This window comes from Exophiala spinifera, assembly GCF_000836115.1.
Source record: "Exophiala spinifera strain CBS 89968 unplaced genomic scaffold supercont1.5, whole genome shotgun sequence".
NCBI lineage: Eukaryota > Fungi > Ascomycota > Eurotiomycetes > Chaetothyriales > Herpotrichiellaceae > Exophiala > Exophiala spinifera.
The window spans coordinates 2,282,722-2,306,634 of NW_015622517.1; the positions used below are offsets into that span (position 1 = coordinate 2,282,722).

The window sequence follows — 23,913 nt, forward strand, 5'->3', positions numbered from 1 at the left end:
GGGGGGGGGAGCGCAAAGACTATCTTTTGCTAACATTTGCGTCTCATAGTTTGTCAGGAACTTGATTCCGCATCAACAGGCTGCAAAATGAACGGAGAGAAGCAGAACATGGATATATTGGCTTGGTAGTCTTGGGCCGGTGTTGACTGTGTGAGTGTTTGGGCGGCAATTGGTATACGTTCCGATTCGCAATAAACACGTCAGCGGACCAGTGACTGGCACTACATTCGAAGAAGCGGCATTCATGCATGGAGACTCTGTACAGTGAATTCAGGTGATTCGCTCTCTAAGACTAGTCTTGAAGGAGATGAACACTCAAATATGATAGTGCGAGGCCGTTGTAGACATCAAGGGGAGGACCGAGTCGATCCCATGTTTCTCTATCATGCCAGCAGGAAGTGCTTTTCACGTACCACTCTTGCAGTACTGCACAGCCTGTTGGCTACGTTGGACGATGCGAGGAGATGAACATCCAGGATCGATGGGGAAGAGCATGAGTGATCAGTGTCTTCGCATTGGTCTCGCATTTCGTACAGACCCAGGTTATAGTGGGAAATGGTGGAGATAATGGCAGGGAATAGCGTGAATTGCCTTGTATACAAGGATAACTATGAATGAGTGTTATGAGTGAAGCTTTTTGAGTGCATTCTCGAACATAGTGATATATGATGTCGACATGCTTAGTTCGAGCGTGATAGACAGGGTTTTTGGCTAGTTCAATGGCTGAGTTTGAGTCACTATAGATGTTAGTGACTTCTAGGCCTGGGGCGCTTATTTCTGAGAGTAATGCCCTTAAATATTGTTGTTCTTTGATTGCATCTCTTAGGGCCATATATTCTGCCTCGCAGGAGGATAAGGCCACTGTTCTTTGGAGTTTTGAGTTCCAGGATAAAGGGGTTCCTCTATAAAGGAATATATACCCTGTTGTTGATCTCCTAGTGCCTATATCCCCCCCCCCCCCCCCCAATCTGAATCAACATAACCGTCTATGTGATTTAGACTTGAGTGATAGAGTAGGCCTAGGTTTTTAGTCTCGGCGAGATATTCCCAGACCCTTTTAATCGTTTTGAAGTGTTGAGGGTTGGGATTGGACATGAACCGCGCTAACAGGCCTATAGAATAGACTAGGTCTGGTCGGGTTTTTGTTGATAGATATAGAAGGGCTCCAATTTGTTGTTGATAAGCCTTTATATCTTCTTTCTTTGCTTGTCCTTCTAAGGGCTCTAATTTCAGTCCCTGTGGAATTGGGCAGCCCTTTTTTCTTGGTGTGAAGGGTCCAAACCTTTTGAGGATTTTGTCGATATAGAGACCTTGACTTAAAGATATAGTCTTGTTTTTTCTGTCCCTTGTGATTTTTATCCCTAGGAATTCGTCGATTTCACCTAGGTCTTTAATGTCGATGTGTTTCGCTAGATTCTTGTAGAGATCCTTGATTTTGCTGAGTTCTGAGCATAAAACAATTAAGTCGTCGATATATGATATAAGGATTAATGATTTATCCTTAATCATATAAATTGATTGGTCAACCTTAAGTGAATCGAGCCCTTGTTTTTTCAGCAGTTCTCGGAGGTGTATTTCCCATTCACGTCCTGACTGTTTAAGCCCATATAGAGCCTTGTTTAGTTGACATATATAGTCAGGGTTTTTGGGGTCTTCAAAGCCTGTTGGTTGGCTTATATAGACTTTTTCCTTGAGGCTAGCATTAGTATAGGCTGTTTTGACGTCCCACTGTTGAATCTCCCAGTCTAGAGAGGCTCCTAGGGCTAGGAGTAATCTCCAAGCGATAGGGTTAACTGTGTTAGCGAAAGTTTCAAAGAAATCGACTCCATACTCCTGTTGAAAACCTCTTGCAACCCATCTGGCCTTATAAATGGGCTCTTTATGGGGATCTTTAATTTTGAGGACCCATTTTCCATCAAGAATTTTCATAGAGTCCTGTTTAGGCCTTCGAGTTACGTAGCAGAAAGTCCGCAGAACATTGATATACAATTATATCTCGAACTCTGGACTCCGTATTCGTCAGTGAGGACATCCTCACGTGTTCGTCTTCGCAAAATAGACCGATTCACTCTGATCGACCAGCCAAAAAAAGGACATCCTGAATCGTTTTTCTTTTTCTCAGATCAGCAAAAACTCTAGTCTGGAGGCCAGCTGCACGCTTGGCAACTGACGTCCAGACCGAGGGAAAACCCGGTGGTTTTTTTCTCGTGCGTTTCGGCAGAGAATCACTTCACTAGACCCCCGTGTGAGGCCATTAAGGCAAAGATACTACCCCCCGGTAGCCCGAGACGGCGCAGAGCCCGAACTCAGAATCCACTGAAATTACACAGGCGTGGTTTCTTTTTCTGTGGCGGTGAAATCCCAAAGGTGTTACCCATTCAGCCACCACCACGGTCCGAGAGATGTGTGATTGTTGAAGGGAATTCTGCAAAAGTTATTGATAACCTTTGATTGTTTTTTTTGGTTCAGGTCCTTGAATAGGCCTGTTAGCCTTTTGGCAGTGAAGGCCTCGAATCCACTCGTGTTCACCGCGGGCGCGCGACGCGACTGTTGGTAGATGCTCGTTGGTTCCAGAGGAGAATGCACACTAGACAGCTGGGCCCGTTATTGCCCACTCCAGGGGTTGCTGGACTGGGTGCGCTGCATCCAGTGTATACTTCTCTTTGCGGAGTGTCCTAGGCTGAGTCCCACCAGGCATATACCGGCCGTGGGTTGCTCTGCACGGCATCTGGGCGCGTCACCGGTGACCCTTTTGCTTCGATGGCTAGCTATGCAAGGTGTATCGTGCATCAGCGTTGTTGTTTTGTTATTTGTTGTAGACCCTCGTTTTCCCTCGTGGCCTTGCTATCTCACCTCGCCGCTGCCCACTTCTACCTCTCGAGCATCGTGAATTGTGTTGCAGGGTGATCGTCTGGTGTTCGACGGTTCGTGCACAAGACAGGCGATGTGTACGTTTCTCCTCGCACTCAGAGACACGGTGGAAATTTCCCAACAGACACCTAACCTCATGGGAGCTCATTATCGTCCCTCGTCGCAAGTTCTTGGTGTGTGTGAAGTTCCCTTGCAGTTCCGTGCGATGCGGGGAGATCGAAGCCAAGTCGATATCAAAGCCTCCTTTACAGTGACGCTGATTGGTCTGCCCATTTTCTGCTATCTACGTCGCTTTTGTTCGCCTCTTCTGCAGATTATATAACTCTGTATGTCCATCAAGCCACAAGCCGATAAGCACCAATGTCTGCATTGTGGTGAGAAATGAAATGCATTCGCTTGAGGAATTCATCTTCGCAGCCAGCGTCCGATGAGCCCGTCGACTCCGCCACCCCCGACCAAAGGTATGGAGTTTCGGCTGGAGTATGGATGTGGTCGCTGATCTCGAGCAGATTGCCGCAACTGTAATCGTCGACGGATTCGCTGTGATCGCGGCATCCCGACCTGCGTCAAGTGCCACGCCAAAGGTCTTACGTGCCCTGGATACGGGTTACACCTTCGATGGGCCAACTCGACAGGGCGGAATGCGCGTCCGAAAGCGAGGAGCAAGCCATCTTCACGCTCAGATGCGACAGTGCCGCCATTGCTGAGCAACGATCATGAATCAGGTCTCTCTGCGAGCCCGCTCTCACAGACCTCGTCGCCGGTTGGCTCGTCGGAGGCGGTTTTAGAGACACTCCCTGATTCTGTCCGTCAACGCTTACTCAACCACTATGCCGCACACATAGCTCCGCGAATGGTGTGGGTCGACTCTGATCGTAACGAATACAAGCGACTAGTCGTTCCCCTGGCCGGTGCACAGATGGTGCTGAGGCACGCAATCATGGCTACAGCGGCGGCTCATTCGTGCGACCAGGAGATTGACAGATCGGCAGTGTCGAGCGCGGCATGCAAGGATGCCCAACAACGGATCACACAGCGTGTTCGCCGGATGATCCAGAGTGACTTGGATTCGGATGACTCGGTTCCAAATCCTGATGACACCGAGGATACGAACGAAGCCGTGCTTGCCAGTGCACTAATTCTCTCCAACCATTCACTGTTGACCTCCCAGTTGTCCGAGGCCCAAATCCATCGCCGTGCAGTCCGTGTCCTCATCAACTCCATACTGTTCTCGGGGCCATCAGATGGCCAGCTGTTCAGTTTCCTTCGCAATCAAGCTGCTATTTTCGACGTCTTCACATGCACCACCATAGTGATCGACTCGGATCATGTTGAAGGAGCCGTGCTCCCAGGCGGCGAGCAGGACAGTGTCCTATTTGGAAATTTCCTCGTGGTGGTCCAGGACATTACCTTGGAGTCGATCCACAGACACATCGGCAACCAACCATCACCCGCGACTGACGTCGGTGATTTCGAGGACCGCTTTGAGCTTGCACGAGCATCTACACTTGCAGTGGCAGCAGCACTGGGAGTGTCGTGTCAGGACACGATGAATATCGATTTGGTCCGACTGGTCGACATCTATCACCACGCAGGCGTGCTCTACGCATTTAAGCGCCTGAAGAACGAGACTTCTAACCCGGAGGAGGACTATCATATCCGAAGACTCTTCAGAGTCATTCAGAATCTTGATGATCTAAACGGAGCATTACACAACTTGGCGTGGCCAATATTTATCGCCGGACTCTGTAGCTGGCCAAACATCGAGCGAATTCACACGGTCCAGCAAATCTCAGGTTTGATATCGGAAAAGACAGGCTTCTGCCACTACAAATCCATATCGGACTTCCATCGCGAGCTTTGGGATAGTCCACACCACAACTGGCTGTTATTGGCAAGAGAGTGGGAGACGAGGCATCTTCCTCTGATCCCGGTTTGAAACTTTTCCCACATGTAGTGTCCCTCGGAGGACCAGACCTTCTTAAGGGATTATCTCACCTTGCGATGTCCAAGCCAAGCACAGCTGGTGGATTTACTGTATTGGAGATTATACTTGTTGATAAGACTGGGTTTGTTTGACCCCCTGAGTACCGCTTTGGATTTTGTGAAAAGCCCAAAGATGCGTGTTCGAACTATATCTTGATTTGTCTGAAACATTTGTTCATGGAGGGAAATGAGATGCACGATGATATGAAGCATGCCCCGTCAATGCTTTTGTCCTTGCTTAGGTATACACAAGCATGTTACAAAATACCAGAGTAGTCTTATAGAGGCGACAGGCTAACTAGTTAGAAGGTGGTGAATAAGACCTAAAACTTTAGGGGCTTGTGCTTATAAGAGCACCTGAAGTTTAGGCGGTACTGAGGGTGATTATAGGCCTGGGTGCCTATTTGAATGGGCATCAAAGCCCATAAAGACGGGAAAACTATTCTCAATCAGGAAAAGTGACTTGAGACTTTGCCTTAGAAACGCTTATCCTCAGACTTCAGTCGCCCCTCCAAAACCTCCATAACCCCCATCCAACAGCCATTCACTCCCCCCAACTTCTTGTTTCCGTCATCTCCCGCACCAACACCTTATCTACAAGTCATCAGATATGTGTCCGCACGTCCTCTGTCAATTCCAGTCTCGTGCTGGATCCTGATACTCGGCTCTGGGCTTACACCGCTACCACCCACAGAAATGGCCGGCCACCACCCGCGTCAAACAACATGGGTGCCGCTGGCTCCGAATGGGAATATTAACCCGAGACCTGTCGAGGAAGCATCTAAACGAAAGCAGCCCAAGAGTCGCAACGGCTGCATCTCCTGCAAGGCCCGAAGGAGGAAATGCGACGAGACAAAACCTTTTTGCGAACAATGCACTCGACGAGGACTGACATGTGGCGGGTATCCCAAGTTTCTGAAATGGAGGGAATTTGGAAGGAAACTCGCCAAAGATCAGCCCAGGTCACTTACTGCATATTCGAAAATCAACGTTCAATCGCCAACGAAGAAGCAGGCTCAACAGACCAGTAGCCCGCAGGAAGATGATGCTTCGACAAAGTCGCAAGGAACAGCCTCGACTTCTTTTACGGGCCACCCTTCAGCGTCAGCACCAACATCGACATCTTCTCTTTCAAAATATCTCGGATCGACAGCACTGTCTTATGGCCCTTCTCAACCAGGCGACGTCGATCTAGAGGTTTTGAACGCGAACGATATCGATGGGCATGGTACTTCGGGAACTCAGCAATCAAATATTGACGACGCCTTCTTTCCCACCTCTCGATTGTCCGATGAGTCCACATCACACTCAGAGAACCTCGAATTCGCCCCAGATGTTTCGGTGTGGGACTTTTTCAGCCACGAATCACTGTTTGATTCTTTCATGGATGATGATATCACTGACACGACCTCCCAAATTCCGGAACTGGATCGAGCTCTCGATACCACTTTCGATTCACTCGTGCACTACCCTGAAGTTCCTATCAGCACGATACAATCTGAAGTCACGTTTCTCGAGGATGACACCCCTGAGTCCACCGAGGCTTCCGCAGAAACCATCAAACATATCTTCGAACAACAGACGTGCGAGATGCTTTCCATCAGGGAAGACCAGAGCAGGAATCCGTGGAGGACGCTGATCTGGCCGCTGGCGTCTGATTATCCCGCGCTCCAGTATGCACTTGCCGCCATGACTTGCCTGCACATGTGCAAATCTCAGCCTCAGCATCGACTGCCAGGACTTCGACACTTTCAAGCAAGCATCCGAGCACTCGCCAAGGACGTCTCCTGTCTCAGCGCACCGTTGATGGCTACGATTGCTACAAGACTCGCTCTTGGCTTTGCCGCCGGCTGGGACTACGAGAACTCGTCGACAGGCATTGACCATATCAACGAGGCTAAAGCCCTCATCAGAAAGGCCGCCGCTGATCATCGAAAAGAGCCTCTGTCCGGCGGCGACTTGAGTCGGCTGAGCTTCCTTGCAAACACGTGTTTGTATATGGACGTGATTGCACGACTGACGTGCGAGATTTCAAAGACGACCAACGACATCGACTTCATGATTGCCTGTAGGTCTCTCAGCAGCCACATTCCATCCAGACAGCAGATCGACCCACTTATGGGCTGTGCCATCACCTTGTTCCCCATGATCGGCCGGCTAGACGAGCTCGTGGGCAAAGTTCGCAAGAGGTGTGCAAACAGAAACTCGCCGGCCATAATCTCACAGGCGGTCGAGCTACGAACGGACATCGAGCAGTGGACTCCGTCGATAGAACTAGAAGGTAGTGGTGCTTCAGAGTTGACTCACCCCATCCTCTCGGATGCGATCCAGACCGCCGAAGCGTATCGGTGGGCTGCGCTTTTGTTGCTGAGACAGGCTGTTCCCGAGCTACCGTGGAGACACTCGTGTTGGGAACTGGCGTCGAAAACGCTCATCTTCATCGCCACCGTCCCTCTAAGGTCTCCGACGACGATCGTGCAGCACTTCCCGCTCATCGCGGCCGGGTGTGAAGCCACCGACGAAGACGACAGGGACTGGGTCCGCGAACGGTGGGAATTGATGAGTAAGAAGATGATCACGGGGATAGTGGATCGGTGTAAAGATATCACCATGGAGGTGTGGAGACGCAGAGACGACTTTGAAGAGCTCAATGATTTCGTGACGCGGAAGACGACGACGACAGGTCGAAGATCATCATCGTCCACGACACCACCGCCGCCGCTGCCAGCTTCGGGTGTGAATGTGTCGGTGGTCGACTTTGACACATCATCATCATCAGCAGCAGCAGAACAGCAGGTTCAACGGCCGAACGAGACCGATCTTCAGCACCAGAGACCCGGCGCACAATCACCCGCCGCAGCATCCGATTTCCCAGACACCGCAGCCTTTAAAAAGGGAGTGGATCCCGTCACGAGGGCCGGGTTCATGAACTATACTGTGAAAGGGGATTTACATTGGTTGGGAGTGATGAAAGACTGGAATCTGGAAGGTAAATGATGACTCGAATTTCTTTTTTTTTTCCTTCTTCTCGACTTCATTCTTTTCCTTCTCCGCCTATTCCTCTTTGTCCGTTTTCCTCGAATCCGTCCTTGCCTTGAGTACCACTTGTATCGTCTGTTCTAAGAGCGTCCACGCATGTACATGTTCCTACATACAATGACGGTCTGAAGGGATGGCTAACGACGGCATGGTTCTGACACAGTTATGCTCGGGTGATTCATGATTCGCGGTCCTCGATACGGGTCCACCGTATTGGTCCAGAATTGCGTACTGCGAGCGAGAACACGCGTACGAAGAAGTGTAAGGACAAGTAGTACTTTTGGTCGCCTTTCACGAAATCCATACTGGGTGATCACGAACGAATGGCCAATAGCTATTCGATTTTCGATTCTCGATTCTCCGATTCGATTGACCCGACCACTGGACCGACAAGGGTGATTCATTTCCAGACGAGTGTGAATTATTTCCGAAAGAAAAAGGAGGTACGAAAGTGGACTCGAGGTGTTGAATTCGATCGGCGGGGGGGTCCTACCGCACTACCCGTGCTGCTTGACTTCCTGTACTACCAAGACGAGCAGAGTATCAGGGTATCAGAGCACGAGACCGCCACATATCACGGGCCGCACGAGTACAGATACAAATCCAAGTCCAAGTCCAGGTGCAGGTCCAGGTCCAGGCTCTCAAGAGTACTAGGGGTGTCAAGTGCATCCGTAAAAGTGGCATTGCCCGCCCTGTCAATGACATACAACCTGCAGTTCCATCAAAGCTCAAAGAACATGGCTGCTTGCTTGCTGCACCTGTTGTGTTGTTAAGTCCGTATGCATGTTGTCGCATCTTAGCTCCGTCGTTAAATCCACAGAGGTCCTCACTTCTTCCCTCCCTGCCTCCCTCCTCCCCCTTTCGCTTCCGCGTTGCAATTAGTTTGTCGACATGAAGACCACCAGCGTAGCTCTCACCTACCTACCTACATACAATGTAGCCGGACGAATGTTCGTGGGGGATGTTTTTTGTTGTGTGCCTGGTAGTATCGTGTGGTATCGGGTGGTGATTGAAATGTACCTGACATACCTAACTGCCCTGTACTGTACAGATATAAACAGCTCCCCCAGACCTCACCCCCTTTTCCCTCTTCCCCGGTTGACTGACCTCGTACACACACACACACACACCGCTTAGATCGTTAGGGTTTTCCCAGTTTCTTCTACCTAGCTAGCCCAGGTACTCTCTCCTGTATCTGTACCCTTTTCCGCCTTCGTTTGATACTAGGTATCCTGCAACTTTCGTCACGCGCCATGAGTACAACTACCACTGCCAACACCAATACCAACACCAACACAATATACCTCGTCACCGGCGCCAATCGAGGTATAGGAAGGGGCCTAGTCGATGTGATCCTCTCACGGCCCAACACAACAGTCATCGCACTTGTTCGTGATGTTGAACATGAAACGACAAGATCACTCGTGTCCACCACCGCCGACGCCAACGTACCAACACCGAAGACTCTCGACCCATCTCATCCTGATCCCGATTCCAATCCAAATACCAACCACGTCATCATCATCCCTTACGACGCCAGTATCCCTGGCTCGGCCGAAACGGCCCTCACGACACTCGGGTCCACCCACGGCATCACTCACGTCGACACGGTGATCGCCAACGCCGGGATGCTCACCAAGCGCGGACCGAGCATCGACACGGCGCCGTCCGACATCCAAGAGTCAGTGCAAGTCAACGCCATCGCGCCCCTCGACCTCTTCCGGGCATGTTTGACTCTGCTGTCCCCGCCACCGTCCAAATTCGTCGCAGTATCTTCGGCCATCGGATCGACCCAGCTGATCCCGCAACACTCGCATTCGTCCACGTTGGCGTACGGAGTGAGTAAAGCCGCCTTGAACCACATCATGCGCAAACTGAGCATCGAGTATCCGGACATGGTGGTGGAGGTGGTGACTCCTGGCCCGGTCCTGACGGATCTGCTAAGAGAGAACAAACCCGAGTTCGACGCCATGCTGAAAGCGAATCCACAGTTGTTGGAGAGGTTCGTGCCAATCGATAAAGTGTGTAACGGGTTGATGGCGTTGATTGATTCAGCGTCGAGCGAGACGAGCGGCGGCTTCAGAGACTGGTCTGGTGAGGTTATACCCTTTTAAAACCCCCCAAACTCAAGGAGAACAATTGGGCCGATGAAAGACGAGAGGATAGTTATGGTGTGTCGCTGCTGTTTCCCTCAACTCAAAGGGTGTTAAATCAAGGTAGTTGTTTCATGTAGTTCCAATTCCATGATTCATGTCAACCCTTATAGCTTGCCTTTAGATGGAACATTAATGGTTCATCCCAAAAGAACCTCATACAGTCTGTCACTCCCGGGACGTCGCCACGGTCACATTGCGCAACTGCAGTCGAAGCAAGGTGATCAGAGAATGCGCAAGTCATGTTGTCGGGCCCATAGACCGCTCGAAGAATTCTGGCGGTCCACATCATCAACGATGTGTCGCATGCATTGAATGCCTGCGCCATCAAGCTCTTGCAGCAGATTTGGACGTTACAGTTGACGATCCAGCACGAGTCCATATCGGCACCGCGGTAAGTGCAGTACGCGAGCAGGGCAAGTCCGATGAGAATATCATGGCGATGGGTGGGTCGAGAGAGCTGCAGCAGTCGAAGACACCTCGCGACGTTCAGGTGACGAGACTGCTCGACTCTTGCGGAAAGGCCTTGAAAAGTCCACGACGCATGCCAATCAGACACGGTCTCAATCAACATTATACACTGGTATGTCAAAGATTCTGCTCCTGTTCCTGTGCCAATGGCTCTGCGTAGACCGCTTGGGAGACTCGGCCTTGTGCGTAGAGTCTCTTCACAAAATGCGGGATCGGCAGTCGTTCGGAGCCGATCGTCGGTCATCTCTGCTTGCACGATTTTCATGGCGTTGAAATGGTTGAAGTACGACTGCACCGTTCGAGCAAGGAACCCGTTGAACCCAAGAGCCTCATAACCGCCATGAGCAATCAATAGGTCCTGCATGGCTTTGAGGTGGATTTCGGTCTTCTCGTACTCGCCGACGAAATTCCAAACAGCTATCAAGGCTTCAATGCCCCAGATGGTAGCGTCGAGGGAAGAGCGTCCCTCGGAAATCGATCGCCGCAGCGAGATGTACGTCTTTTCGATCAATTGGTAAACTTCGGGCGTGATGCGCGGGACAAGTGAGGTTTTTGTGAAATCCTGGATGAGTACCGTAACCGCAGCACACGAGTTTTGGACAACCTCGTGATGGAGAACAAAAGGAACAACTGACTGGAGGAGTGCGCCATCCACGCCCTCATGTCGGTGGTGTTGTCTGCGATGGAAGCTGGGTGACACATCCCGGATATCTACTCTGGAATTAGTCACCGTCAGGGGCTGGTCCAGGCTGAGCTACTTACAAAGTGACAACGCCGGAGCCAGGGGACCTTCGAAGGAGAACGGCGATGGCTGTGCAACGTGCCTCGTTGGTACCAATCGCGCCTCGAGCAGTTCAACTGGCGATGCACTCCCTGAGGAATCCCCGGGCGTTTTCACTTGTCGATCTTTTTGGACGTCGGTTGTGGATTTTAGTGATTGAGCCTTGAGTCGAGCAGGTTGAGCAGGTCCCGTCCTCCACGAGAGAATGTGTTGTTTGTACGCTGATGATGGGACTCTCTTCTTCCCCGCCATGCAAGAATATCAGGTAAAAAAACAGAGAAAACAATCAATTGTGTAGGTGTAGAATATTCAACTTTCACGATGTTGTCACCGCTCGTCTGAACATGCCGACACCATGATGATTATGGCACTTGAACATCCTCCTGCGGAAGTCGATGAAGAATTTGAGCCTCAGAATGGGGAGATAGTCCTCATATTCGAGAGAGCGAAACGGGTGTCATCGTACAAGTGCCCCAGTATATGTCGCAAAAGGGTCCATAGGATGTACCACAGAAATAAAAGCCGAGAGAGGCCTTTTTCTGGTTACAGCATATGCTCAACAAGGGCGGGCTCGTTGGCCGGAGAGTCCGTTGATCTCGCTGTTTAGCCCGCCGCGAACGGACGAAAGAGGAAGTCGTTACAAGCCATTTAAGAGGCACGACGGGGGACCCGAGGTGTTCAAAGCGCTTGTCATGACAGAGGAACAAAGCGTGCGAGACTCGTTCGTCGGGGAGATAAAGACACGCTGTCAGTCGGGATATTTCTTTTGGCCCCCATCATGGCGCTTCCCACCTTTCGCCTCTTCCGACATGGTTATCGGCTCGACCGAGTAGCTTCATGAATGACAAATAACGGGCCCGGAGCCGGTGCCGGACGACAACTAGAGACGAAGAAGGGACACGGAGTCTTATTACTCGGCGGCCTGAACCGTGGATCTGGGTGGTGGTCGTGGTGGTGGGTGGTGTTGATTGTTGGTGGTGCATTTCGAGGGGTTGTTTGCTGTGGCTGCCGGATATCGAGATCTGATCGACGAGATACAATCGAATCGAGCTGTGTGCGAGGTCTCGTTGGAGCGTCTCGTGTCACTGTGGTCAGCTCAATGATTTCGCACTGATCGCCTTCGACTGCATTCTCTGTAACTACCAACATCTGTTGTTGTGATATCGCCGTAGAAATGTTTGGGTGGCTGATGGTCGATCTATTTCCCGCCTTGACATCAACGGCGCATGTGGCTTGATTTCCCTCTGCGATGGGCGACACCGACTCTTTGCTTGACCGACACCACGACTTGTCTCTGTCCACCGTGTCCCTCTGACCACCTCCCTTAGGTATCTCAACGCATCGATACACCTCTCCAACATGTCTGCCACTCAGATCCCCGCCGGTAAAACCTGGTTCGACACGCACAAAGTGCACTTTGAAGACGTCCCCGTGTCCGCCGACCAGGAGATCTCGACCAGCGAATTCCTCGATGCCGCCGAAGCAACCACCACCCTCTTTGACCTCTTAGGCTCGGTGGCTTTCACGCCGGTGAAGAATGACATGATGAACAACGTGACCAAGGTCCGCGAGAGACAAAAGGCCGCCCCTGAGAGTTCGGCCACGCTCCAGTCCCTCTGCAAGGCCGAGCTGGCCTCGAAATCCCACAAGGCCACCGAAGGTCTTTTGTGGCTGGTGCGAGGACTCGACTTCACCGCACAGGCGTTGAGAGCGGACCTGACGAGCAACGCAGCCGTCGCACCCACCGACGCGAAGCCGAACAAGGAGTTGGCCGACAGTTTCAGGGCAGCGTACAAGAACACACTGGCACCTCACCATGGATTCCTGGTCAAGCCGATCTTCAGTGCGGCCATGAGTGCTACACCTTACCGAAAGGACTTCTACCTGAGATTGGGTGGTCCAGGAACAGACCCCGAGGTCATCAGGGAGGCTCTGGAGAAGTGGGTGGCTGCATTGGAGAAACTGGTGGCCATTCTGAAAGCGTTCCTGGCTAGCAAGGAGGCCAAGTGGTAGACAACGAAATGGGGAGTCATTGGTTTACTCGGGTGTCTGTAGTCGAGTCTAGGAGCTTCTCGGATGGATCCGACATACGAACTGCTGGCTGTTTCGCTCAAAACGTACCTAGGTGTTGTTGGCGGTGTACACATGTTGACAGACTTGGGAAGAGGAATATTATGCATTGCTACGCTCGAATACAATGAGACTATTCTCAAAATTGCCCACACCCCTGACAAACGCCGCCGCTATGCAGTGTCGGTTAACAATAAACTCCTGGTCAACAACGATCTGGACACCTGAGACAGGTCAGATCGTCACTGGAACGCTCATGCCGTGCTCAAGTCGGTAGGAGAAGATGCAGAAATCGCCCCCTTTGCCCGCTGTTTGTCCAGGTACTTTTCAAACTCTTTCCTCTTCGATTCCTCCTCCTGAATAGCGTACGGTATAGGTGGGATTTCACTCCCGTCCTCGTGCAAGCCGACACTTTTGAACGCCGTCTCCAGCTCGTCCACCAATGCCTGCGCCACGTCCACCGACTCCGGGTTGTTTTCCTCCAACTCCAACTTTGCATACGTGTATATCGTGCGCAGTTTATCCAACTTTTTCCTGTCCGCCATCATCTCGGGTAAACGTTGTCTCTTGGCCTGGAGGGCAATCAACTCCCTCGCTGCCGTTCCATCGGCAAACGCCTGACCCATATGCACCTTGTCGGGATCGACTTTGGCCTCGCCCACGACATCTTCTTCCACTCGCCCCTGTCGTTTGGCGGGATAATCGTGATCGGTCCAGTTTCCCAGGCCGCGCCACTGCCACGGCCACGACCACGGCGTCCAGGCAGCTTTGGCTACCCCGATCACAAGGTTCTGGCTTATCGGGCCGTACCAGTTGCTGTCGACGGTCTTGTCTCGGCCGTCTGCGTCTCCTTCGACCCAGATGTGATTGTAAGGTACAACGACTGGGCCGTCACCTCCGGGATAGCTCGGTCGAGGTGTCACGCGGTCTCCAGGCACGGCGACGATACGCTTTATTGCCCATTTCTTCGGGTCGTGAGGGGCATAAAAGATTACAATTTGGCCTCGGTGGAGCTGGAAGGGTGGGTTGTTGAAGACGACGCTTGGACGACCTGGAAAGGTGACCTTTTGGAGCAAGATGCGGTCGGGGGCTGGCTCCGGAAGGTCTGGAGAGTGTGTGGGATTGAGGTATGGTTGCATAGACGGGCCACGGACAGTCGCGATGCGTAGAGGGAATTGGGATAGGAAGAAGGCGACCGGCGGAACCACAAACACCAAGTACCATACCAAACGTCGGGTTGTTGGAGACCGGAGAACTTGGAAGATTGAGGGGCGAGGGTTAGAGGGTTGGGATTCGGCATGAATTCGGGAAGGAGTTTTGAATTGGGGGGTTCTTTTGGGTGTTGGCAAGGATGGCAGAGGAGGGAGTGTACGAGTATGGGCGGTTCGGGTGTTGATGGTTGAGGCGGAAGAAGCATGACGGATCAAGCGCAGAACGAGGAAGGCTCCTCTTGAAGTTGGTGGCATTCTCCTGAGAAATAGGGCCTTTGAACGAGGCCGGATGTTGTGAAGAAGCCAAAGAGGCGTGGAGGAATGGCTATTGATCCGTGTGTCTGGTCATTGTGTCGATAATTTGTTGTATCTCGACATCTCATGAGCACGCAAAAAGAAGCTCTAACTGTACGAGTACTTAGCGGAATGCGGAGAAGGACAGGGCAGGTCTGCCGAGTGAGGGTTCTATCAGACTGTCGACTCCTGTGATGGCGTTCCATTTACCTCGTCCTGCCTCAGCAACATTTCATTGCGTCCGACGCTTGCTTTAGTTTCTCTGCTGCGAGAATGTAGAACGTTACATTACGCACTTCATTGAGACGACTACCTACCCAGGCACATCTTCCGGAGGTGGCTTCTCAAACTTCAACCACTTCAAAGGCACGTCTTCTGGCTCGCTCGCTGCTGAAGCTCTCTCCCACCACTGGACAAACTCTCGATACTCCCCCTTGGTTGCTCCGAGCCTGGCCCTAAATCAAAGTACCTGCCGTCTGGAGTGAAATAGCCACCCGGTACGACGTCAGCAGTCGATTGATCATTTAATATGGTGATGCCCTGGCCGGTCATGGCTCGTAGGGTCTCAACCCAGCTTGCAGCGAAGTCGACCGATGACTGACGGTCCTCTCGTTGTGGAACGTGGTTCTCAACCTCGCTCGTCAGAATGATTGAATCTGGATCGACGCCTTCGGCGACGAGGCGGTCGCGCTCCTGGCGTGCTTCGTTTGCGTAATCGACGGGTGTCACATACACCATTGGCTCGTTGTCGGACTCACGAGGCGCGAAATCACCTGCAGAGCCTTGAGAATTTTCCTGGTCTTTTGTTTTTTCGTGTTTGGTTGGTCACTTCGTGCTCGGGAGTCGCGGGCGTCGTGAAGGTATGCCCGGCACTCGAGATCTGGTCGTCTTCACCTGACCCTTGCTGTCCCGATGACCACATTGGGTGATTTGATACGAGGATGACAGAGATCAGAAGTGAATGCCTCGATATAAGCATCATTGAGAAGACAGAACTGAAGGCAAGTGTGCGTGAGTGCTTCAAGGCGTATTTAGATCCTCTTGCTTTGCGGACGTAGATAGGGAGAGGCCATAGACACCACTTCGGACGTACCTCACGATGTGCATCCAGAGAAATCATAGCCGATTGGTAGTAGAAAGTGAGTCAGAGAAACTTTCTCTTTTGTAGAGGCCTAAAGTTGATTCCCAACATCTCAATCTCAATAGTAGCTACACAGTATTCCCCTTCTACTATAATTAGTATGCCATGACTCAACCCAGCTGAAACGTATAGGATCTTCAACTCAACAACAGTCGTCTCCGTCCTCGATGGTACAACATCGCCCTCTCTCACAAGACCTGTCGGACTGTCCCATTACGCATTGTATTACAGTTATTCCTCGCGAGGCTTCAGACTTGTCCCTAGGTTTCAGATACCTGAGCCCCCCTTACCGAGTCTGTAAGGGCGTCAATGACTCCCTCACACGGTTCCGGGCCCTAAATCCTTCATCTTCGGCGCAGTCGCTCAAACTGTTCTCATACTCGCACGAGTACCTCCATCCTTGCGTTTACGGGCTACGGAGTCAACGGGGAGGAGTGTTTTGGCCTTCTTGTGCCGGGGAGAAATAAAACCAGATGGATCATGGCCCATGGGCCACGTTTTACAGTACATACGGTGCCTATTCGGTCTGTTTCGTCTGAAGCTGCATAACGGAAACCCATATCTGTCTAGTCTACTGCGTCTACTCTACCCGGAGCGATGTTATGGTGTCGTACAGCTCCATGAGTTTCTTTAGAATTCGTCTTGGTCGTTGCGTCCGAACGTTGCAGGATTCACCTGCTTGCATAGTTCAAAAAGCCCCGGCCTCAGCATCATTTGAGCCGGCCCTAAATCACCGTCTTCAGGCCGTTGAGCAGGCCCCTGAGATTGAGTATTGGTCTTCTACCTCCGCACATGTCTCGTTGCTCTACCGTCCACTTCCTGTGCCGGGAACAGTGGGTGTGGACTTTGACGTGAGCTTGAAACCTTGCCCATACCGTTCTCGAAAATCCGAAACTCCTGCGTTCTCTACCGCGTCATCCGAAGCTGACAACATATCACTTTGCGAAGTCGACACGGAATTGTGGATATGTAGTTTGTGAATGCTCACCATGTCCCGCGACAACTGCTGAAGTGAGGCATCATTGAGGTGGCCTCCAACCTGCCTTGTTCTCCACCCAAGACCGCGATTTTTACCATGAACGATATTCCCGTCAGTCGAGACCATGAATTGTATGGCGTCACCTGTTGCGTAGTTATCGATAGTGGTAATGTTCTCCTTTAGGCGGTGATCTGCCTGAGAGCAGATCTCCATACACTGGCGTGTAGTCTTCCACTCTTCCCGCAGCCTTGTGAGATCAGCAAAGTCCTCCGTAGATGTACCTGCCGTCCTGGACTTTGAGATCATGCGGTCCATAAGATCATGAAGATACGTCTCCAGCTTCGCCGCCGTGCTCTGAAGGCTGTTCTTGCATTCTTGCAGGCCTTGACTGGTAATGTGTTCAGGAAATGTATCCGGGTCGGCTACACCGCTTGCATTGTCTCGGGGGGTAAGCTGAATTTGACCGATATGCTCTGACAATCGTGCGCAGATTTGAAGACATCGTCGGGTGCTTAATTGCTCCTCCTTTATGAGTTGTTTTTCTGCTGCGTCTGCGTCGGACTCTGGCACGGCATGTTCAAACGCCGCTTCGAGTTTTTCGTCGATACTTGCGAGATGCGCCTCGAGGTCGGCCGTCGTGGTCTTGATCAGGTCCTGGTAACCTTCGAGAGCTTCGGCGGTAACAGCGGTTTTACGTCTGTCCGGATTAGCCAAGTTAGCGGGGACGACATGAACGTGTATCGGACAGGAGATCCTCACAAGTTTGCATCCGTAAGCGCAATAGTAATGGTTAACTTGTAACCAGCGAGCAGCCGTCGGAAACCATCAATGTCTTCGCCCATGTATTTTAACTTGGCCCAGTCGCGAAAGCTTGTCCGCCCGCCCGCCGATCGAGATGTACATTTTATGATTTCCTGCTCAAACTCTTTACATGAATTGCCGCATCGGAGGAGGGGGAGGTCAAGTGCTGAAAATGACTCGTCGGCTGTGGCACGGATTGTCTCATTCAGCGGACTTAAGACCTCGCTCAGCGTCTCCAGTTCTTCTAGGAGATCGCGGACGCGTTTTGGATGCGATTGAAAGCTGTGAAGCGTCTGGTAGAGAGCGATACTGGATTGGAAGGCGAACGACGCCAGAGCGAGAAGCCCGGAAGCCAGGCCTATGGGCTCTGCCATGACGGCTTACTCTGGAGCCAGAACAAGTTGGAAGAGACAACAGATGCCGATGCGGAGGCCTGATGCATCCATACGGACAGTTCATATAGTTGCCAAAGCGAAGTCGGGCATCAAAGGATCCGTGGGCGCCTATTGAAACGGCGCGTGAGAGGCGCAAGTATGAGACGGGTCGAATCGCTCTCGGGGATATTTATATATATATCTCGCGCGCGCGGGCGGGTTGACGACCAGCGTCTTTGGGTGCTCAAGTCGCTGGGGAACTCTTTATTGGTCGCTCTACCGCTGTGTGGTACTTGATACACATGGCAAGGCGCGATCACAGACAAACGGGCACGGAACCCAAGGCGACCATTTGTTGGTTACGTAGGGGAAGATGCCCAAAACCCCTCCCACGTGATCAGGAAGACTATCTTATCTGACAACTCTAATTGGGACTAGTACGATATGCTGTCTTGTCCCCTTTTCTCAGCGACCGCGTGCCTTAGATAGATGTTTTGTGCTCGCTACCATCACTGCTCAGCAAGATAACTTCTGTTTTGTCATCATTGTCGTCCTCACGTACAGGTCAGGACATACTTTCTCCATCGGTCCCTACATCATACATACAGGCACACGAGTACTCCGTCCCTCGTGCGCACTCCAGTTCTCCCCGGCTTCCTGTTACGGTAGTAGCCCTACAACACGTGTCGGTCTGTTCCTTGTGGAGTCAATGGATCTACATATCATCTACTGCAACCGCACGGGGTAAGAGTAAGTAAGATATGTTTCATGTTGAGTCTTGAAACGACGGCCCAATGTCTATGTACGATCTGTACGATCCGGACTCGCATAAAGTTGATTCTCGTGAGTCGTGAACAAAGTCACAAGTATACTTCGTTCTCTCCTGGATTCTTGTGCGTACGGTAGGTACAATACTTGCTTCGCTACCTTAGGTACCTGTGTAATAATGATACAGACTTGTCATGTTTCCGTGTAGCCACACATCACTTTAAAGATACAGACACAGATATTACAGTAGACCCCTTTGTCTCGGAATCCAACCTACACGTAGTACTCGTACACCGCATACAGCACGCTGTTCATTTCAATGAAAAGAAATGAGAAGTCCACACGTGTGGCGTCCACTGTCAGTCTATCGATACTGTTCTCTGAAGCCCTGTAGGAACCGTCCCTTGTTTCGTACCCAGAGACATCGGAGAGAGACGTGGCGCGTGTGCATGCGTGTGTGGTGTGCAGATGGAGTGTGGTACCTCTCAAGCAGGTAATTAAATAGATTCTACTATTACCCCTGAATCTCACTCCACACCACACACACCACACGCCATGGATCGTTGAGAATGACTAGACATCCTTTCGTTTCTGACGTGGACTTGACGTGCCAACCCTATCCTACATACATACCGTAGCTCATCTCATCATATTGTAACGTCGCATCCCGTCTAACCTAGGGTACAAGTACGAGTACCTCCTTGCGTTCTTCCGCGGTCTTTTCTCCGGTTCTGAGCCCACCATATGATTGACATCTGTCCCCCCGTCACCTCCCGTTACGAGTACAACGGCTGTACATAATAACTGGACTAGACAAACTCACACGGACTCACAACCAACACCTGTCGCGGTGGTGACAAGACACGCAGGTACTGTACATGGTTAGGTAGTTACAGGTGCGGGTGTGCTCACTCTCGTAATCCAAAAGCGGTCGAATTCGCAACTTTCAACTCAACCCACCTCACCCTCACCACACCTCACCTCACCTCACGTCAACTAATGTCCACCCTTTTACGACGGACCTCGAGCTGCGGGACTATTTTCCTGCCTCGACCTACCCCTGCCCTACACTACCCTGTATTCCTCTCCGTTGCCTCGCCTCGCCTCGTGCTCGCCTCACACTTTTTTCCTCTTGTGTACACACTTCCTTGGCCGGCCTGCATACATATGCCACTCTCGATGCAATCACACAGACAAACGCAGTACGGCATCTGGATTATCACACCGTACGATCCTCGCCGTACTCTGTAGTAAGCTGCATTACTCGGCAGGTACCTACTAGGTACGTATGTCAAGTTCATTCCAATTTTGTCACACTTTGACCGAGACATTTTTGACCCGACCAACAACTACTCCTCCTACCGTCACCGCCGCCGCCGCCGCCGCCTCCGTCACCATCAAATGGTATCCGAGGTGTCAACGAGTTAGAAAAACTGTCTTGTGGAATTACCATTTACCCACCATTTACCCACCCTCCTCTCATCTCCTTTTCATTGCGTTGCCTTGCATTACATTTCAATAGCAGAAACCTCTCCCCCCCTCCTGGGTACTGTAAAGAATCAAGAAATTGGAAAAATGAAAGAATACTTTGGAATAGTTCTTTTTATGATTGACTTTCAGTAACAGCCACTTGATATCCAGAGTAGGATTTTTCGAAGTCTGTCATGTTTTGTCAATTCTACTACATATCTCTCAACTACTACTATGGAGACAATACGCAAACAATTTGCAAGTAGAAGTTGCAAAAATATCCCGTTTGCGTACGGAGCATAAGTATACCCTAAATGGTCTTTTTCCCACCCATAAATATTTTTGAAGTGTCCTTAAAAACCGTCCGTGGTAGTTTGTGCCTGTTGTCCTTTATCCTCGTCCCGATACCAGTGTGGGCGTGTCTGTACCCATGTTCCAGATGCATTTGCCCTGCGCCGTCGTTTTGAGCGCTTTAGCGACCTGTCGAATATGAAAGATCGTATGTCGTGTCCAGTCATTAATGTTGTTGAAAGAGCCAAAAGGAAAAAAAAAATAAAACAATCCGAATATGATCAATCGGTGGCCGGCCCCCTTCATTTTCCGGCAGCTTTGTTTACAGAAGAGCAGCGACCGCGATGGCTGCGGCGGCACCTGCAATCTTCTTGGCTCCACCGAATTGAGCGGAAGCTTCACCGACAAAGGTGCTCACCACGGGAGCGACTGGGGTGGTTGAAGATGGAGCAACTGGCTTGGTGGTGCTGGACTTAGGAGCCGGGGGAGGCGTGGTTGTAGTGATTGGAGCCGGAGGAGGTGTAGTGGTGGTCCAGTCACCCCAGCTTTCGGTGGCAGTCGAGATGGGCGCCACAGGGACAGAGGAAGTCGAGTTCCAGTCTCCCCAGGACTCCTTTGTCGTTGTGGTGATTGAGATGGGCGACACGGGAATCGACGTGGTCGTGGTCGTGACGGTGGTCCAATCTCCCCACGCCTCCTTTGTCGTTGTCGTAACCGAGATCGGCGACACAGGAACCGACTTGGTCGTGGTCGTGGTCCAGTCGGCCCACTGTGTCTCGGCGGGAGCTGGTGATACAGAGTTAGTCGTCGTCGTGGTCCAATCTAACCACATTGTTTCCGACGGCGTTGTGGTGGTTTGGGAAATGGGGCTTGGGGTTGGGGTTGTGGTAGTAGTGGTGGGAGTGGTAGTCCAATCTAACCACATTGTTTCCGAAGGGGTCGTGGTCGTGGTGGTTTGGGATATTGGGCTGGGGCTTGGGGTAGTGGTAGTGGTGGTCCAATCTAACCACACTGTTTCTGACGGGGTTGTTGTTGTAGTAGTGGTTTGGGAAATTGGGCTAGGGCTGGGGGTTGTAGTGGTAGTGGTAGTGGTTTCCCAGTCTCCCCATCCTTGGGAGATGGGTTCTGGGATGGCAGAAGACGAAGCGGGTGCGGGTTGAGGGCTAAAGGTTGATGTTTCTTCGCTGGGAGGCCACTGACCATGTCCTCCATTCCAATCTCCCCAGTTACCTCCAGATTCACCACCTTGTTGATGGCCACCCCATCCTCCTTGGCCACCGCCCCATCCTCCTGGGCCACCGGGAGCAGCAACAGCAACAGCGGCGAGACCGAGGACAACAGCCGACTTCATCTTGTACTCCGTATGAGTGTTGATATTAAGTGCAGTTCAATAAGTCGAATAGATGTGCCGAGTTAGTTGGTCTTGCTTGAACGAAGGACTCTGTTGTGGTAGAGTAGTGAATGAATTGTGCAATGATGGATGGACAGAACCGAAGTCGACAGCAGCGTGGGAGACGAGTTCTAAATACCCTTCGAGGACGATCTTCTCACGTCATGCATGGCGGAGTGGTTGACATGTTCGGCTGTGCGACGGGACCGTGATAGGGGTCTCGGACCATCTCTAGTCGTGTACTCAGGGGTGGCAGGCAACTCAATGAATTGAAAGTTCTCAACTGACATGTGTGGCAGGGCTTAATCTGCTATACTCGGTGGGAAAAAGGGGGACACACAGTATAGAAGAGTGGATCCGGTCGCGCAGGGAAGCGAAAGGCTGGCCGCGGTGAACATGACCACTGTTCAGTCTGTTCCTACTGCTACCGACCGGGAAAAAGCTGGCTGGGGAGCACTAGCGGCCTGGTTGTCGTCCGTGATGACCCAATGGGAGGCGGGTATTGATGTGAAACAGGACCAACCTCCGCCAAGGATGTTTTGACAAGCTGAATCGGGCTTCGGTTGGCGGCGTGATGCAGGGGACGGCTATGCTCAAGCTCGCGACTCCGCTGAGTTCGGGCCTCGATTGCGCCAGTCGCCTGCCACCCGCTTTGTGGCTTTATTTACCCACGATCCAGGAGGCTGACCAGGGAGCTTTGGTCGCCCTGGTCGCTTTCCCTCCCTCCCATTGCCCCAACCGGCTCCCCAGCCCTGCATTTGAAACAACAAGATCTTCTCCTGATCTTTGCGAGAATGATCAAAGCGTGAGAGAATTATAGACTCCGATTCGATGCGGCAGTAGATTGAAGGACTCAAGCATCGGCTCCTGCGTCTCTGGGCTTCCGGTAGCGAATTCTTTGCGAATGTGGCTTTCTCATTGCGGCAACCTCCGATGGGATTTCAGCGCCGTCGCAACACTGGCTCGCTCTCGGTCTGTTTGCATGTAAACCGGTCACGTAGCAAAATACTCGGTATCGTGTCGCTGAGGAGGCACACCGTCAATACATGACCAAACCACAGCGGACCAACTGAGGTCATGGTTCGGTGTGCATCCAGCGGGGAAATCAGGCGAGGAGACGAAAAGCCATTAGTGATCCGGACGTCCGTGGTCGATGCTGAAATTACAAGAACATCCCACCCGCAGATGACCATTTCGTCCTCGACCGCATAGTCGTTGCAACGACAGAAAAACGTGGTCAAGCTTTCAATTACTCTTGTCCCGTTCCCCGTGCTGCCTTGATTTTGCCCGAAATAGTGGTGCAAGTGAAACGGAAGCTTGCAGAAAGTAAGCCAGGCTCACAAGATGACGTACGAATCTCAGGTATCTTTCACCTTGGATACCATCTGTCCGTGGTAAGACATACGTCGACCTTGATCCTTGCAAAGTTGGCTGCCTTTGAAATCTGCCAGTGGTGTCGTTCGTATTTGCGCTGACTGTCAACCTCAGGACATATCTGGCAAAGAAAAGGTTTGCTTCTGGCATCGGAACACAGCATTTTAAAATGATGTCGTTGAGCAGCTGATGCCGTTGTATCGCACTCTAGACTGGACGAAGGTTTGTTGCGTCCGCAATGATGATCTGCATCAATGCACAATCTCCTCTTTTTTGATCACCATCCGGCGAGTGCCAGGGTGTCCCCAGGCTGACGGACTGACAGCACTCCGTCGATTCCGACAAAGTGAGGATGCCAAAAGTACTACGTTCGAAATCAAGTATTTCCCATACCAGCTATACCCAGAGGCTCCAAAGGAAGCCATGAATAAAAGTGAATGGTACGGTAG

General features: G+C 51.5%; 9 protein-coding genes across 9 annotated transcripts; 4 read left to right on the forward strand and 5 right to left on the reverse strand.

The window, feature by feature from the left end:
* Positions 1–3,298: 3,298 nt before the first annotated feature.
* On the forward strand, positions 3,299–4,810 carry PV08_07392 (uncharacterized protein; the record flags this gene model as incomplete). The annotated part of the gene is made up of 2 exons (XM_016381722.1): positions 3,299–3,332; positions 3,381–4,810. 2 exons carry the CDS (start codon positions 3,299–3,301, stop codon positions 4,808–4,810), a joined length of 1,464 nt encoding a protein of 487 aa, XP_016234824.1.
* A 743-nt stretch (positions 4,811–5,553) lies between these two features.
* PV08_07393 (uncharacterized protein) lies at positions 5,554–7,854 on the forward strand (the record flags this gene model as incomplete). Its single annotated transcript, XM_016381723.1, has 1 exon — positions 5,554–7,854. One exon carries the CDS (start codon positions 5,554–5,556, stop codon positions 7,852–7,854), a length of 2,301 nt encoding a protein of 766 aa, XP_016234825.1.
* A 1,295-nt stretch (positions 7,855–9,149) lies between these two features.
* On the forward strand, positions 9,150–10,010 carry PV08_07394 (uncharacterized protein; the record flags this gene model as incomplete). The annotated part of the gene is made up of 1 exon (XM_016381724.1): positions 9,150–10,010. One exon carries the CDS (start codon positions 9,150–9,152, stop codon positions 10,008–10,010), a length of 861 nt encoding a protein of 286 aa, XP_016234826.1.
* Positions 10,011–10,149: 139 nt separating this feature from the next.
* PV08_07395 (uncharacterized protein) lies at positions 10,150–11,553 on the reverse strand (the record flags this gene model as incomplete). The annotated part of the gene is made up of 2 exons (XM_016381725.1): positions 10,150–11,231; positions 11,283–11,553. The coding sequence occupies 2 exons, from the start codon at positions 11,551–11,553 to the stop codon at positions 10,150–10,152; spliced, it is 1,353 nt and encodes a 450-aa protein (XP_016234827.1).
* A 1,107-nt stretch (positions 11,554–12,660) lies between these two features.
* PV08_07396 (uncharacterized protein) lies at positions 12,661–13,314 on the forward strand (the record flags this gene model as incomplete). The annotated part of the gene is made up of 1 exon (XM_016381726.1): positions 12,661–13,314. The coding sequence occupies one exon, from the start codon at positions 12,661–12,663 to the stop codon at positions 13,312–13,314; it is 654 nt and encodes a 217-aa protein (XP_016234828.1).
* Positions 13,315–13,625: 311 nt separating this feature from the next.
* PV08_07397 (uncharacterized protein) lies at positions 13,626–14,837 on the reverse strand (the record flags this gene model as incomplete). The annotated part of the gene is made up of 1 exon (XM_016381727.1): positions 13,626–14,837. The coding sequence occupies one exon, from the start codon at positions 14,835–14,837 to the stop codon at positions 13,626–13,628; it is 1,212 nt and encodes a 403-aa protein (XP_016234829.1).
* A 399-nt stretch (positions 14,838–15,236) lies between these two features.
* On the reverse strand, positions 15,237–15,614 carry PV08_07398 (uncharacterized protein; the record flags this gene model as incomplete). Its single annotated transcript, XM_016381728.1, has 1 exon — positions 15,237–15,614. One exon carries the CDS (start codon positions 15,612–15,614, stop codon positions 15,237–15,239), a length of 378 nt encoding a protein of 125 aa, XP_016234830.1.
* Positions 15,615–16,822: 1,208 nt separating this feature from the next.
* Positions 16,823–18,171, reverse strand: PV08_07399 (uncharacterized protein; the record flags this gene model as incomplete). The annotated part of the gene is made up of 2 exons (XM_016381729.1): positions 16,823–17,693; positions 17,756–18,171. 2 exons carry the CDS (start codon positions 18,169–18,171, stop codon positions 16,823–16,825), a joined length of 1,287 nt encoding a protein of 428 aa, XP_016234831.1.
* Positions 18,172–21,022: 2,851 nt separating this feature from the next.
* Positions 21,023–22,051, reverse strand: PV08_07400 (uncharacterized protein; the record flags this gene model as incomplete). The annotated part of the gene is made up of 1 exon (XM_016381730.1): positions 21,023–22,051. One exon carries the CDS (start codon positions 22,049–22,051, stop codon positions 21,023–21,025), a length of 1,029 nt encoding a protein of 342 aa, XP_016234832.1.
* Positions 22,052–23,913: the final 1,862 nt, after the last annotated feature.